The 13,528-nt window shown below is 59.9% G+C and overlaps 1 protein-coding gene across 2 annotated transcripts in view; it reads left to right on the forward strand.

The window, feature by feature from the left end:
* Positions 1–13,528, forward strand: part of CRTC3 (CREB regulated transcription coactivator 3) — a gene marked incomplete at both ends in the record, with an annotated part of 70,766 nt that overhangs the window by 38,749 nt on the left and 18,489 nt on the right. For both annotated transcript variants that reach the window (XM_084253575.1, XM_084253576.1), the window contains 3 exons: positions 5,530–5,649; positions 11,667–11,728; positions 13,067–13,129. In XM_084253575.1, the coding sequence (XP_084109701.1) occupies positions 5,530–5,649; positions 11,667–11,728; positions 13,067–13,129 (245 nt within the window). The remainder of the gene's footprint in view (positions 1–5,529; positions 5,650–11,666; positions 11,729–13,066; positions 13,130–13,528) is intronic.

A 13,528-nucleotide genomic window follows, 5' to 3' on the forward strand; every position in this document is an offset into this window, starting at 1 on the left:
GCTTGTGTGACCACTTCCTGGGAGGACCAGAATATGCCACAGAGGTTTGGGGTCTGCGTGGCCTCCCACCCACCCATCCCTGAAGATTTGAAGCTGAAATTCTTCACTTTATTATGGAAATTTTAACTTCACAAAAGCAGAGAGAATAGAATAGGAAGCCCCCGTGTAGTCATCGCCAGTTTCAATAATTTGTTAACATTTTGTCATTTAACCTCCCAGGATCATGTATCCTGGGAGCAAAACCAGTTTCGTGTCCCCAGGCCGGGGGTGGGGTGTGTGTTGATGAATGCGTCTCCCGCCACAGTGCTTCCATCATGTACGCGAAAGCCGGAAAACCAGGTGGGAGCAGAGCTGCCCCGGCAGGCCGCTGCGGAGTGCTGGCAGCTGCACACCGGGCCCGGCGTCCCCGAGGCTGCAGGGGGCTCGCGGACTCACCTCCCGGGCCGGGAGAGTGAGCCCCTGCACGCGGCCCCCCGGGCCCCTGGGCCCCACACTTGGGGCTTGTTAATGCTTCGTTGTTGATTTGGAGAGGTTTTCCTCGCCCAGGCCTCGTGCGGGTCTTGAGCACTGTGCTTTTGTGTGTTCGGGCCTTTGCTGCCTTCAAGACCTTGCAGTCATTTTTCAGTCTTTCAGCCGAGCCTGCCTCGCCTACCGGGGGCACTGGGTGCCGGCCCCCGCCCTGCTCTTCAGGGCTGCTTTCCATTGCTCCCAGCCGGATCGTGGGGTCCTCTGGGAAAGTGTGGATCCCCAGTTCAGCTGCTCAGAAAAGGGAGCCCCTCCGTGGGAAAGAACTGGTAGCAGAACCACGCAGGTGGTTCAGGGCTGTGCGCGCGTCCAGCCGCCCTGTGCGGCGGGGCTGGTGGCCTCGCCTTGTGCCCAGGGGGCCCGCGGTGTGGGAGCTCCAGACCTTGCCCTCTGGCACGCATCTGCACTGGTGCCCACAGGCTGACACCGCGGGGGGCAGAGGTGGGGGGCAGTGGCTGGCAGGTCCAACCCCGGAGATTTGTAATGTATTTTGAATTTCTCTTTGAGACTTTTTGTCGTTGTTTGTTGGTGTGACGGAGCCTGCGACGAGGCCACGGCGTGCCCTCCGTCCTGCCAGGTGGTCAGGGGAGCTAACGTGGCCCATTGAACCTAGTGAAACATCTTGGGCCGTTGTCCCCGCCCCCTCCCCATCACCAGAAACGAAGGGGGTGCTGGCTGCGGTGGAATGACCCCCAGCTGGGCTCCCTGGAGGGGCACAGGGCCCTGTGTTGGAAGGGGGGCTGTGACTCCCTCACCCCACACCTGGAAACTCAAGGAGCTGCCCTCCTTCCCTCAGGCGAGCCACCCACCCTCCCGAGGGGAGCTCCTTCCGTTCCAGGGACCAGCCTCATGTGCAGGAACTAAGGGGTGCACTGAAGGGCTGGGCGCCCCCTGGGAGCTGGAGTCGCACAAACAGCCGGTGTAAGCTGACCTGGCGTGGCGTTTCCCGCCCACCTGCTGCGACCTTCTCTACTAGCTGACCTTCTGGGTGCTGCTGGGGCGGCGGGGAGGCAGGTGCAGGCCGGGTTTATGGAAGGAGTCCCAGCGGCCAAGGCAGCGCCATCCCGGGAGGCCTCGGCGGGCGCAGATGTCCGTGGACTCTCAGCTGCCAGGGAGTGACGTCCACAGAAGCCCCTGTGGGAGGAAGCAAAATGGCGGGAGGAGCCGCTTGAGGGCCCGGCCCACTCGGTTCCCAGCTACTCCTAGCTTGCAACCACAGGGTCCCCTGGACCCGCCTTGTGCGAGGCCCTGCCTGCCCTCACGGTGTTTCAGTAGATCTGCCTGTTGTGCTCCCCATTCTGTCTCTGGTGAGTCCTCTCACCCCCCACGCCTCGTTCTTGTATGCATAAATAAAAATAAATCTTTTTTTTATTTAAAAAGGCTTTATTTAAAAAGATTTATTTTTATTTATGCATACAAGAACTGGGATACAGGCCAGAGGGGCGGGGGTGGGGTGAGAGGATTCACTGGAGACAGCGGGGACAGAACAGGCAGACAGACCGAAGACACTGCTGAGGGGAGCAGCGGGCGAGTCAGGAAAGGTCTGCCGTGCCTTGTGGGGCTCTCCCTGGCCGGCCAGGAATCGAACCTGTGCTGCAGAAGCCGCGGACAGCTTCACAACGCCGCGCTCAACCCGCTGCGCCACCGGGGAGGCCCAAATAAAGAAATCTTTAAAAAAGTAAAAAATTAAAATTAAACCATAAAAATGGGTGTGTCTGGACCGACCATTTAAAAAGCAGGCGTGTGTGGTCCTTCGAGCAGCTTCTCGCGGGAGTGGGGCTTCCCCTGCCGACAGCCGCTCTTGGGCTCTAGGGGATGCCCAGGAATGCAGGTCAGTTCTGACCACCCCCGACACTGTCTGCCCAGAGACAGCCTCAGACTCTGCAGGTTGGGAGCTCTGTCCCCAAGAGCGCCCTCCACTTCAGACCCCACCGCAAACCCAAGCCTGTGCTTCCGGCGCCACTGACTGTAGACCAGAGGTTCCCACAGCCTCCTCCTCAGCTTGCATTACCTGGTTAGCGCATGTACGGAACGCAGGAGGCCAGCCTACCCTGTAGATGACCAACTGATTACAAAGGCTGTAACTCAAGAGCAGCCAGATGGAGGAGCCACGCAAGGCTGGCCCCGGGAGGACCAGGGCAGCACCCCCGGCCCCCAGGCCTTCACATTTTCCCAGCCCCAGGCGTTCGGAAGCCTCTCCTCTTGGGATTTTGCGGAGGCTTAGTTACTGGGGCGCGCTTGATTAACTGGGCCGCGGACACCTGAACTCAGTCTCCAGCCCCTCCCCAGAGATCAGCCCTACCCTCTGTGTGCACCTTTGTTTCCCTGGCAACCAGTCCCCACACTCTGGTGTTTTCCCAGGGTTGCCTTCGTTAACATAACAAGAGACACCTTCCACACACCCACTACTTAGAAAATCCTGGGCTTTTGGGAGCTCTGAGGCAGGAACTCTGAATAAAGACAAATGACCAAGTATCTATTTCTTTTTTCCTTTTTTTTTAAAAGATTTATTTATGCATACAAGAACTGGGGTACAGGCCAGAGGTGCGGGGGCGGGGGGAAGTGAGCCGATTCACCAGAGACAGGGTGGGGAGCAGAACAGGCGGATCTACTGAAATGCACAGTTGAGGGGAGCAGCGGGGAGGCAGGAGAGGTCTGCTGCGCTGTGTGGGAAGCTCCTTGGCCAGGGATCAAACTCAGGCCTCAGGGGCTGCCCATAGCTTCGTAGTGCTGAGACTGAACCCCTTGCACCACCAGGGAGGCCCAAGCATCTATTTCTTATAAATCACAGTGTTCCGTGTGGATTCAAAGCTATGGTTAAAACCAGCAAAGGAACAACAAACAAAAAAAGTACACAACCTTCAGGGTGCAGGGTTTTCTTCGTGTGTGTTTTAAAACAACTTAAATCCATTTGGATCACAGAACTTGAGCCCTCAGCAAGCACGGGACCGGAAGGGATGGGCGCTGGAGCCATGTGCTCATTTGTCTCGGGGACCCAGGGACTCCTTCAGCCCAAGGCCCCTAACCGAACAGTTGCTCTGACTCATTTGATGGGTAAGGCAGGTTGCCGTGGGTTGGCATAAGCTCAGACACCATCCGGGCAGAACTGAAGCCAAGCCAGGGTGAGGAGAAGAAAATCCCAGGTGTAAGCAGACACTATCCCCCCAAGACTGAGCCCAGACAGTGGCCCAGGGTTTGGGCCGCTGGTGGCAATGCTGAGGTGAGCGTGAGTAGGAAACGGACTTGCCGCGGAAGTCGGAAGACAGGCCAAGGGGTTCTGCTTTGGGGACCCCTCTGAAGGCCCTTGTACACCCTTGCAGAGGACATCAGGCGCCAGTCCAGCAGAAACTGCCCTCAGGCGCCTAGATGGATTTTAGGTTTGCAAGTGTATTTAAGTGACCGTCATGAACCTTTCCTTTCATCCTGGTCAAGGTCATCTGTCTCTTAACATCACGCCTCTTGTACACAGGCTCTGACAGTGAGGTGCGGCCACTCGCCTGACAAGGACGAGTAGTCGATCGGCTCCTGGAGTCAATGGCGCACCCGTTGTCTGAGCCCGCCCGCAGCTTAGCCGTCATCGGGTGGTTTTCTCGCAGGCCCGGGGGCTGTTCCCCGCTGAGCTCGCTTCATTTTATTTTATTTTTTTTAAAGAATTTTTTGTTTATAGTAGAATTGGGGTACAGGTCAGATGCACGGGAGGATGAGAAGATTCACCAGAGACAGAGCGGGGAGCATTACAGGCAGACTGAGGAAATACACTGCTGAGGGGAGCCGCGGGCGAGACAGCAGAGGTCTGCGCGCCATGTGAGACCCTCGCCGGCCGGTTGGGATTGAACCGGCGCTGCAGAGGCTGCGGGCAGCTTCACAGCCGGCGCTCAACCACCTGCGCCACCAGGGGAGGCCCAGTAGATTTGGGCTGGGAAGTCGCTTGGCGCTGTAAAACGGAATTAGCCCAGACATTTTCTCAGCCCCCGGGAGAAATAGGAGTGATTCTCAAATCCAACAGAAAATTCACGCTCGCAGAGAAGTGGTGCTCGGGTCTGCGCTCCAGGAGGCTCCCGGGAAGGCAGCTCCGTGCAGTTCCTCCCCCGGCGCCCGGCTGCTTTGTACACGCAGCCGTCTCCCCGGGGAGCGATGCTTGGCGCCTTCCACGAACGTCTCCTGCGTAACGTTGTACACCTGTTGCCCCGTAGCGTGAGCTATAGTAGTTCACCCCAGGATTTGGACTTTGGCAACCAAAAAGTTTGTCCTTGCTGCTGCCAACCTCAGAAATACTAAGAATGCAGCCCAGGTGTCCCTTAACAAAGGATTTTGTGTTTGCCGGCCCTGGGTTTATCTTGACTCTGTTTTGCTTCCACTCATAGGACTCCGGGAATGACAAGCTGCAAGCACTCTACCTGCAGTGGGTACTGGGGTTCTTTTTTCTCTCCCTAACTCGGGGCAGCGAGTCAGTAAAGCGGCCTGGTCTGGGCACAAGCGGGCGTCCGCCAGAGAGCACCGCTCGGTTTCGGCCGGGGCTGCCACGTAGGGTCTGGGACCAGGGTACCCAGAGTGCTCTGTTTTTGCTGGAAGCCCCAAATCTGAATTTTCAAAACATTATCAAGTCCATTAAAACATTAAAAAGACATTATACGGCAGACATCGCCCACCGCCTGCCACAGGCCGCGCTGTTCTGCAGGCCGGCCTCAGTTTCTGTTTCCAGATGCTGTGGCCACTCAGCTGGCTGCCCTCCTCCCCGGGGCCTCGCTTACACTTCGGGGTGCACCGGGTTTCTGGGATGTGACGAAGGACTCCACGTTTCCCCGACTCTGCACCTCCCGCAGGGACAGCTTCTGAAATGCCCTTCTGTCAGCTTCACCTCAGCACGCCAGGCGCCGTCCCCCTCGTTCCGACGGCGCAGAGCCGCGCTCGTGCCCCAGCGGCTCACGTGCACCCCAGCCGCCGTGCTCGCAGGTGGGCAGCCTCGGGTCACAGGTCACAGCCCCTCTTCCTTTCTCTCTGCAGCCAGCGTTTCACCCGGCGGACAGCGTGCGGGGAACCCGCCACCACGGGCTGGTGGAGAGACCGTCCCGGATCCGCTTCCACCCCATGCACCGGCGGCCCGGGGACAAGCCAGGGCGGCAAATATCCTTTTTCATCGTCTGAGGGGGGAGGAGATTGAAATGTTTGAAAGGCTTTCGGGATTTATCTTCCTGCGATTCCCCTTTGACCTCAAACTCTTCTTTTTATCTGATGAGTGGAGGCAATAAAAAGGAGTGAGCTGGAAACTAGTCACCTCTCTGCAGCCAGAATCTGGGGATTGTCGTAGGTGTTCATGAAAGCGTTGACAAAGTTCACCCGCGCAGCGCGGGCCCAGCTCCCGGCTCAGCCCCGCGCGAGCTCCCTCGTGTTCTCAGCTTTCCGCCAGAGCCACGCGGGGTGTGACGCCGAGCCTGGTGGGCTTAGATGTGGCCTCGCGAGCCAGAGCACGTGCGCAGCGCCCGCCGCGGCGCCCCGGCCTGCTCCGGAAGCCTGGAGAAGACGTTTCGTGTATTTTCTGCCGCGGGGGCCCAGACTCAAATGACACGGACACACGAGGCTGCTGCCTGGGGAAGGTCTGAGGCAGGGCCGCTCGGCGGAGGTGGGGGGGGGAGGCCCGGAACGGGGACCGCTGGGCGGCCAGCCTCGGCGTGGCGGACTTCGGGGGTCCGGCGCAGGGCTGAGCTTCGTGGGCGAGGACGCGGGATGAGCGCGCTCTCTACGCTCTTCTCCCTCTTCTCCGCCTGCGGGGCCTTTCCGGAGCTGACTCCGGAGGTGGGGGCAGACCTGCTTTGCAAGCCCAGACCAGAAAGCTGGGGGAGGGCGCCCAGGCCAGGCGAGCCCTGCCAGGCCAGACGCCACCTGGGCGGGTCGGGTGTCACGTGGTGCGGGTGCCTCCCCGGGGCTGGGTTTGTAGCCCCTGTTCCCCACGGCCGCGGAGGAGCCCACTCCCGGGGGCTGTGCCACCCCTCCAGCCGACTCCCCTGCCTGGGCCCCTCCCACACCTCCAAGTCCAGACCAGGCAAGGGAGGGGGCGGCAGGGGTCCCTGGAAACCTCTACTTTTGCCCTGAAGCTGCTCACGTTTTTTTTTTTACCTCTTTGGAGGCAAAGGGAACCAGCCTGGGAGTGTTTGTTTCTCCCTCCCTTCGCCCCAGGGTGCTCACTTTGATCCCCTCCGATGCCCTGACCTCGCTTTGCTGTGGGACCACTACTAGGCAAAGTGGGAATGACAGGGGTCTGAGAACCTGCTCTGGAATGTGCGGGCCTCTCCATGGCCTCAGGAGGGGACGGGCGGGCGGGTTCTGCAGCCTCACTGTGGGTGAGCGGCGCCTCCCGTGTGTCTGAATTGCTTGGAATTTTCAGACTTAAGACTGTGCATGTCTTTGCTCCATGTAGCAGTGTGCATTTTCCTCGTACCTCAATTACCTGTTTCTTCAGGTGTTCTCTGAATATTGTAGTGTGTATAAATGGAGTGTGTTAGGTCCTAAATATAAACATGGACTTGCAGCTTTTTTAAACAAAGGAGTGACTTAGGAGAGGACATGGAAGGCCAGTGGCAGAGAGGAACGATCATTCACTTAAAAGAAACTTCAGTATCTAATAGTGTCAGGCACCGTTTTAGATGCTGCAGGTGTCAGGTGAGCACAACCTGGCCCCGGCCGTCAGGCTGCTTGTAGCTCACAGGAGTCAGCAGACGCCTGCCCATGGCCCTCGGGCTGCCGGCGCTCCTAGGGGGGCACCTGAACCACGTGGGCGTCCTGGAAGAGAGCCAGCCCCGGGGGGCAGGGAAAAGGAGCGCATCCTTTCCATGGCCCTGGACAGAGCCCTCCGCTGCCCCAGGAGTTCTTCTAGGCCCAGGGGACCCCCCAGTGAACGAGACAGAGTGCCCTGGGGAGCCCCAGCAAGCACAGCGCTACAGCGAGATTCCGGGAGGTGACTCGGGGTGGCTCTGCGCCATGCGGAGGGCGAGGCGGCTGACAGGCACCAGGCAGGGGCAGCACGCGCAGACCCGAGAGGGCGCCGAGTCCGGGCACCCTGCCGCCTTCAGCTGACCTATGGTTGGGACCCGCGCGTGTGGCCTGGTACATAGGTTGGCTGGTGCGAGCAAGATAAAGCAGGCCGGCACCCAAGGGAGGAGAGCGAATGGTCCGCAGACCCAGCAGAGCCAGTGCTGGGGCACAAGGCATCTCTCCGTTCGCTGCTGGGGCCCCTGATTGGGTTCTGGGGCTGCACGGTCCCCGGTGCAAGGGCACAGTTGGGGCAGGCCTGCCTGGGGCCAGTGGCGGGTATCCTTTGAGGCATCGGGGGACCCCGGGACCAAGGGGCCAAGCGGCCTATCAGCAGCGATAGGCTCTTACGGCGGCTGTTGTGACGTCGTGGCCTCTTGTCGCGCTGATTTGAATCTTTGTTAGAACAAAGAGAAAAATACATTTAGATTCTCTTCCTGTAGCTGTTTATTGGCTGGCGTGTTAGTCTAGGACGGGCAGCTTGGCTTCGGCAAGGACTCAGGACTCTGTCCTGTGGTAGCGACCTCAGCTAAGTGGGCGTTGCTGAGCGAGCTTCCCCCAGAGTGGGCGGCCGCAGCAGCAGGGCTCTGGCGCCGGGAGATCCCACTGCCGGGCGCCGGCACCCCAGGGAGGCCGCGCGGGGCTGCGCTGACGCCTCGCCGCGGCACCCACAGGCTGGGGCGGTGGCGGCCACCCCGGGCTGCCCAGACAGCGGCTCTTCTGCCTTTCAGCCCCTGCGCGTTCCTTCCGGCTCTCTCGCCGCACTCCGGGGCCGCTGCCGACACCCTCCGTGAATTTCTTAACCTTTAACACACGTTTACAGCTCACGGAGTGTCTCAGATCTGTGGGTGATACACCAGGAAAAAAGGCACCCCACTGAGGACTCCCTCCTCTGAAAGAGAGGTGTTTTAAAAGATTTGTTTATTTATACAAGGACCGGGGTACGGTGGGGGGGGGCGGTGAGAGGATCCCCCAGAGCCAGAGCAGAACAGGCAGACTGACGAAATCCACTGCTGAGGGGAGCAGCGGGGAGACAGGAGAGGTCTGCTGAGCCATGTGGAGATCTCCCTGGCCAGCCGGGAATTGAACCCGTGCTGCAGAGGCTGCGATAGCTTCACAGCGCGGCGCTCAACCCGCTGCGCCACCAGGGGAGCCCAAAGGGAGGCGTTTTCAAAGAGAAAAACAAATGATTCGAAAGTCTGATTTGTGTCCCCAGCAGGAGGGGCGCGCCGCGCCAGGATGCGCAAGAGCAGCAGGAAAGGGGCCCGGGCCGCAGGGGTCAGGGCGCTGTCCCTGGGCTGGGCCGGGCGTGGGCTCTTCTGAGAGGCGGCTCTGGGGTTGGAGCAGCACCGCGAGCCACCCTCGTCAGCTCACATCTGGGCTTCGAGAAGCCCTGCACCTAAGAGACTTCTCCCTCTAGCCTGCGCCTCCGAGCGCGCTTGACCACCAAACCTGACTCTCACACTAGAGGTTTCCAGCTCAGGACGAGGAGGTCCTGCCCCCAGAGTCTCCCGGGGGAGATGTTCTGACCTCAGAGCGCCTCGTGCAGGTCGGTGTTAACTCGCACGCAGGGACGCAGGAGGGCGGTTTCTGCTGAACCCAGAAAGGTCTCGGCGAGGAGCCCCATCGCACAGTGGACGGAGATGAGCCTGGCAGGGTGCTTGGGGTGAAGGGCCGAGGGGAGTAAAGTGGTGATGAGGCGTGCTTGAGAAACTGGGGAGGGCCGGCGCCCCACATGACCCCGCGCCCATCTGGGTGACTGGTTGCGAAGTCCACGCCAGCTCAGTTCCCCCGCCAGCTGCGGGGAAGGCCCCAGCAGCGCCCCCTCCATCCCAGCGGGGTCCGAGGGCTGCCGGCAGAGCCTGGAAGGCTGCGGCCCACAGGCCAGCAGAGGAGGCAGGCGGGACTGGCCCCCGGGTCTGCGGCCTGGGGCTCCGCCCACACGTGTCCGCTCTTACCAGCAAAGGAGCTGCTGCCTTCCTCTGAGGAAGGGTGAGTCAGAACGCGCCCTCCAGCCTGTCGAGGATTGTGCGGGAGCCTGAAGAGAAGGGCCTCCCTCGGCAGGGCCAGAGCCCCTGGGTGGCGCCCCCCACGTGTGGCCGTGGCCTTGGGAAGAAGCACAGGTGTGGGACGAGCGGCGGATTTTGGAGCAACTTGTGATGAGGAGCCACGCGGCAGCTGGAAAATGGCCGGGGTCCACCACCTCAGGTGGGACCTGGCGGCCGGTGCGGTGAGAGACTGCTCTGGAGACAGCTAGGGGCTGACCGTGACCGTGGGCCCAGCAGGCCCGCGCATCTCTGGGCACCCCACCTGCCGCCAGCCTGTGTTGGTTGTGTGCTGCCTGGCACCCCATAATTCTGAGTTGCTGCTCCCCCCACCGCCCTGTGAGAGCAAGGCATGCAGATGTGGCTCCGGAACTTGGGGAACATCAGCCTTGCAGGCTGCGGAGGAGGAGCCGGCGGGAGCCGAAAGGAGTGCCTGGGCCCGAGCCGAAAGGCCCCCGGTTGCCCCACGGGGAGGCCAGGGCTGCCCGATAAGCCCTGTGGTGCTGCTCTTTGCGTGCCGGCTGGCAGCTGACGAGCCTCAGCGTGTCTGTTAGATGCAGTGGGCGGTTCGTGTGTACCCGTCCCTTCGGCTCGTATTTGGGGTCTTCCGAGTGGTGAGGTGATTACAGCCACGGGAAGTTTCCTGACATCTGCAGAAGAACAAATAAACCCTTTCTCGTCCTTCTGTGGGGCTGCTCTGTGAGCTTCGGGCTTCCGTGGTTCTCTGGATGCTGCAATGTGGGCGGGTGCCCGTTACGTGAGCTGTGGCTGCGGGAATTGAGACACCAGAGGTCTGCGCACTCTCGATGCCTCGGCGTACTTGTGCTAAGACACCTTGGCATCCGCTGCATTTTCATGCAGAAGGAAGGCAAGATCCGAATCCCAGCCTTGCCGCTCTGGCTGCACCACAACCCCCGCCGGGCCACGGGCAGCCGGTTCGGGAAAGCCTGGTTCTGCTTCCTGATTGTACCATTCAGGGTGGAGGTTCATCAGGGTGCAGGAAAGAGGGGCAGCTTGGCCGCGGGGCTGGTGTCTCCTCCCTGACGCTCTGTCCCTGACCGCAGCGCTTGCTCCTCTGTCCCTGCCGCCTAACAGCCGCCGGTGCCCCGGAAAAGTCTCTCTCAAAAATATCTGCATTGGCCCAGATTCAGACTAAGAAATAAGATAACCGGGCAGGCCGCAACCAGCACACAGAGCGAACTTGTGTTCATAATGCCGCTCCTGGCAGAGTAACCGTTTCCAGCTAAACCATGACGGGCTTTCGGTGCCCACGTTTCACGGCTGCCAGACCCGCACGCTCCCCGGCCCAGCCCAGGCCCGAGGCGCAGGCCTTCCCCACCAAGGCGCCTTTTCCTCCCCAGCCCACGGGGACGGAGCCTCCTTGTAGGTGGACCAGGGACGCTTCTCTAGCAGGAGAGTAAAATGATTAAAAATGTTTTAAGAAAAAGACTGTCCTTTGGGTGCGAGTAGCTGAGGCAGCCATATCAGCCCACCCTCAGCTTGTGTGGTGAGTGCGGCGGAGCTTCCTCCGCAGGAGCGGCCCGAGCAGCTGGAAGCGCTCGTGGGCCGTGAGGCGCACAGGCTTCCTCACAGGGAGGCCGACGTTTCCCCACAAACCTGACGCTGCTCACTTCTGGTTATAAGTAGCTGGAACCCTCTTGAGAAAAGGAAGTTCATTGACTTATGTCACCGGGAGCCCAAGGGCCAGATCCGGGCAGGAAGCAGCACCCCTGGGAGTGCCTGTGTTGCTTTCCCGTGGTGGGACCCCCCACTGCCTCGGTGGGGGAACACCCTCTTCCCCTCAGAGCACTCCCTGGTCCCGGGCGGGGAGGCCCACAGCCCGGCCGCCCCACCTGGCCGGGGCGGGGGGCGGAAGGTGATGCTGGGCAGGCATGCGGACACCCGCCGGGGAGGCCACCCAGTTCAGAAGACTCGAAGGAGCTCCGCAGAGCGAGTGCTGCGGGCGAGCTGGGGAGGGGCCCGCGGGGAAGGCGGCGGGGTAGGAGCGCCTCGGCCGCCTCACTCTGTGTCCCCGGCCATTGGAGTGTTTTCCTTTATTGAAAACCCTACTACGACGGCGGCGCGCTCGGAGCCGGCTACTCCTCGCAGCCCCTGGACGAGAGCTGGCCGAGGTGAGCGAGCCAGGCGGAGGACAGGGAGGGCGGGGGTGGTTTCGGGGGGTTTCGCTTTACTTCATCCACCTCGAGACTGTTTTAGAAATTTGTGCTATAAAGCGGAGGCTCTTGTTTTCTCTTATAAAATACGTGTAATGCCTACGTACAGCCCTGGGCTTATGTGAAAATCTAAAATGAAATTATTAAAAATTGGAAAACTTAATATTTATTTTTCAGATTTTCAGTTTCATTTTCAGGTTACATTTTTGCCCCTATGTGTACATGTTCTACTGAACTAAAAATGGCCTTTTTAAAACCAAATAGAAGCACATTCGAGCTGCTCTGATTTGGCCTCTTCTATTTGAGGACTGGAAACACCTAAACTGCTGAAGGGAACAAGAGCCCCTAAAATGGTCATTTTTATAGTGACTTTGCTTTAGCGTCTCAGTATTTTTGTACGTAGCGTGCACGGGCACGGGCAAAAGGAGGGGATGCTTCTGAGTGTGGAGGGAGGCAGAGAGTCAGGTTCACCGGCCAGACTGCCCAGGCTGCAGGCCGTGGTGCGGCCCAGGCCTGTCACCGAGGAGGCCTTTGCCGTGCACAGAATGTTCCGGTCTCCAAACCCTTTAGTCTGGGTTGTGGCCTAGTCCCCACTATTCTCTGGGCAGGTGCTGGCCCAACACTTAGCGTGGACAGTGTAGTCAGGACCTGGGAAGGTGGGTACAAAGATGGGGAGGAGCTGCCCCGACCTCCGGCGGGTTTTCAGCCGCCCTCGAGAATCTTGGAGTCCAAGATGGTAAGGTGAATTTATTTTAGATCATAAAAGAGGACTCCAAACTGGTGTGTTAAAAAACTATCCAAGACAAAGTGTCTCAAGCTTTCCAGGGAGTGGGACTAGGCAGGCTCGTTCCCGCAGGCTGGAGGGCCGTGCGCAGGCGTCTCGGGGGATGCAGAGTCGCGTGTCCGGAGCAGCGCGGGTGGTGGGCGCATCAAGTAAGACCTCACATCTCCCAGAGAGCGACAGTCACAGATCTGAAGTATTTCGGGGGGCACCCAAAGGTGCTTGTTTGCCCAGAAAACAAACACAAGGACACCCCCTGTGCCAGCTTGCTTGTCATGCTCTTGGGGACCCGTGGTGGCTTTTACCATGGAAGTTTATGGGGACATCAGAGGTCGTGGGACTGGGGAGGTCGGTCACCCCGTCCCACCTCACGTTAATGCTGAGCAAGGCCCGGAGCGCCCCTCCTGAGGCCAGCGGTTGGGTGAGTAAATGAGCCATTTGTCAAACCCAGGCCTGGGGTTCGCCTTTGCTCCCCCGGGATTGAACTTCTTTTTATGTTATTCTGGTTTTTAAAGGCAGCAGCCACCTTGGAAGGAAGAAAAGCACCCTGGGTTCCGGCTAGCGTCTGCACTTAACAGGTACGTGCCTTGTTTCCTGTAGAGATGTTCAGGCGGCGCCAGCCCCGGGTCTCCAGCGTTGCGTGTGCTGCCCAGTCGTGGGGGCGCGTCCTGTCCGCTGCTGTCTGCAGGAGAGGGGCTAAAGGAGCTAACGTGTGGTCTGAGCGGGCCGGCTTGCCTCTGTGACCTTGAGCAGGTGGTTAACATCTGTTTTCCTCAGTCGACTCACTGGGAGAAGGGAGGTGACAGTGCCCGTGTGGGTGGGGAGGGCTGAGTGAGAGCCGAGGGATCCTGGGAGGCCGGAGGGTGAGCTGTCGTCCCTCCGGAGGTACGTGCGTCCTTTCGCCCCGGTAACCCCTCGCAACGACAGCTGCTGTTTCCTCGGGGGTTAAATGGCTTGACAGGGCCGCTGAGCTAATA

Source organism: Talpa europaea, assembly GCF_964194135.1.
Source record: "Talpa europaea genome assembly, chromosome: 14".
In the NCBI taxonomy this organism is placed as follows: Eukaryota; Metazoa; Chordata; class Mammalia; order Eulipotyphla; family Talpidae; genus Talpa; species Talpa europaea.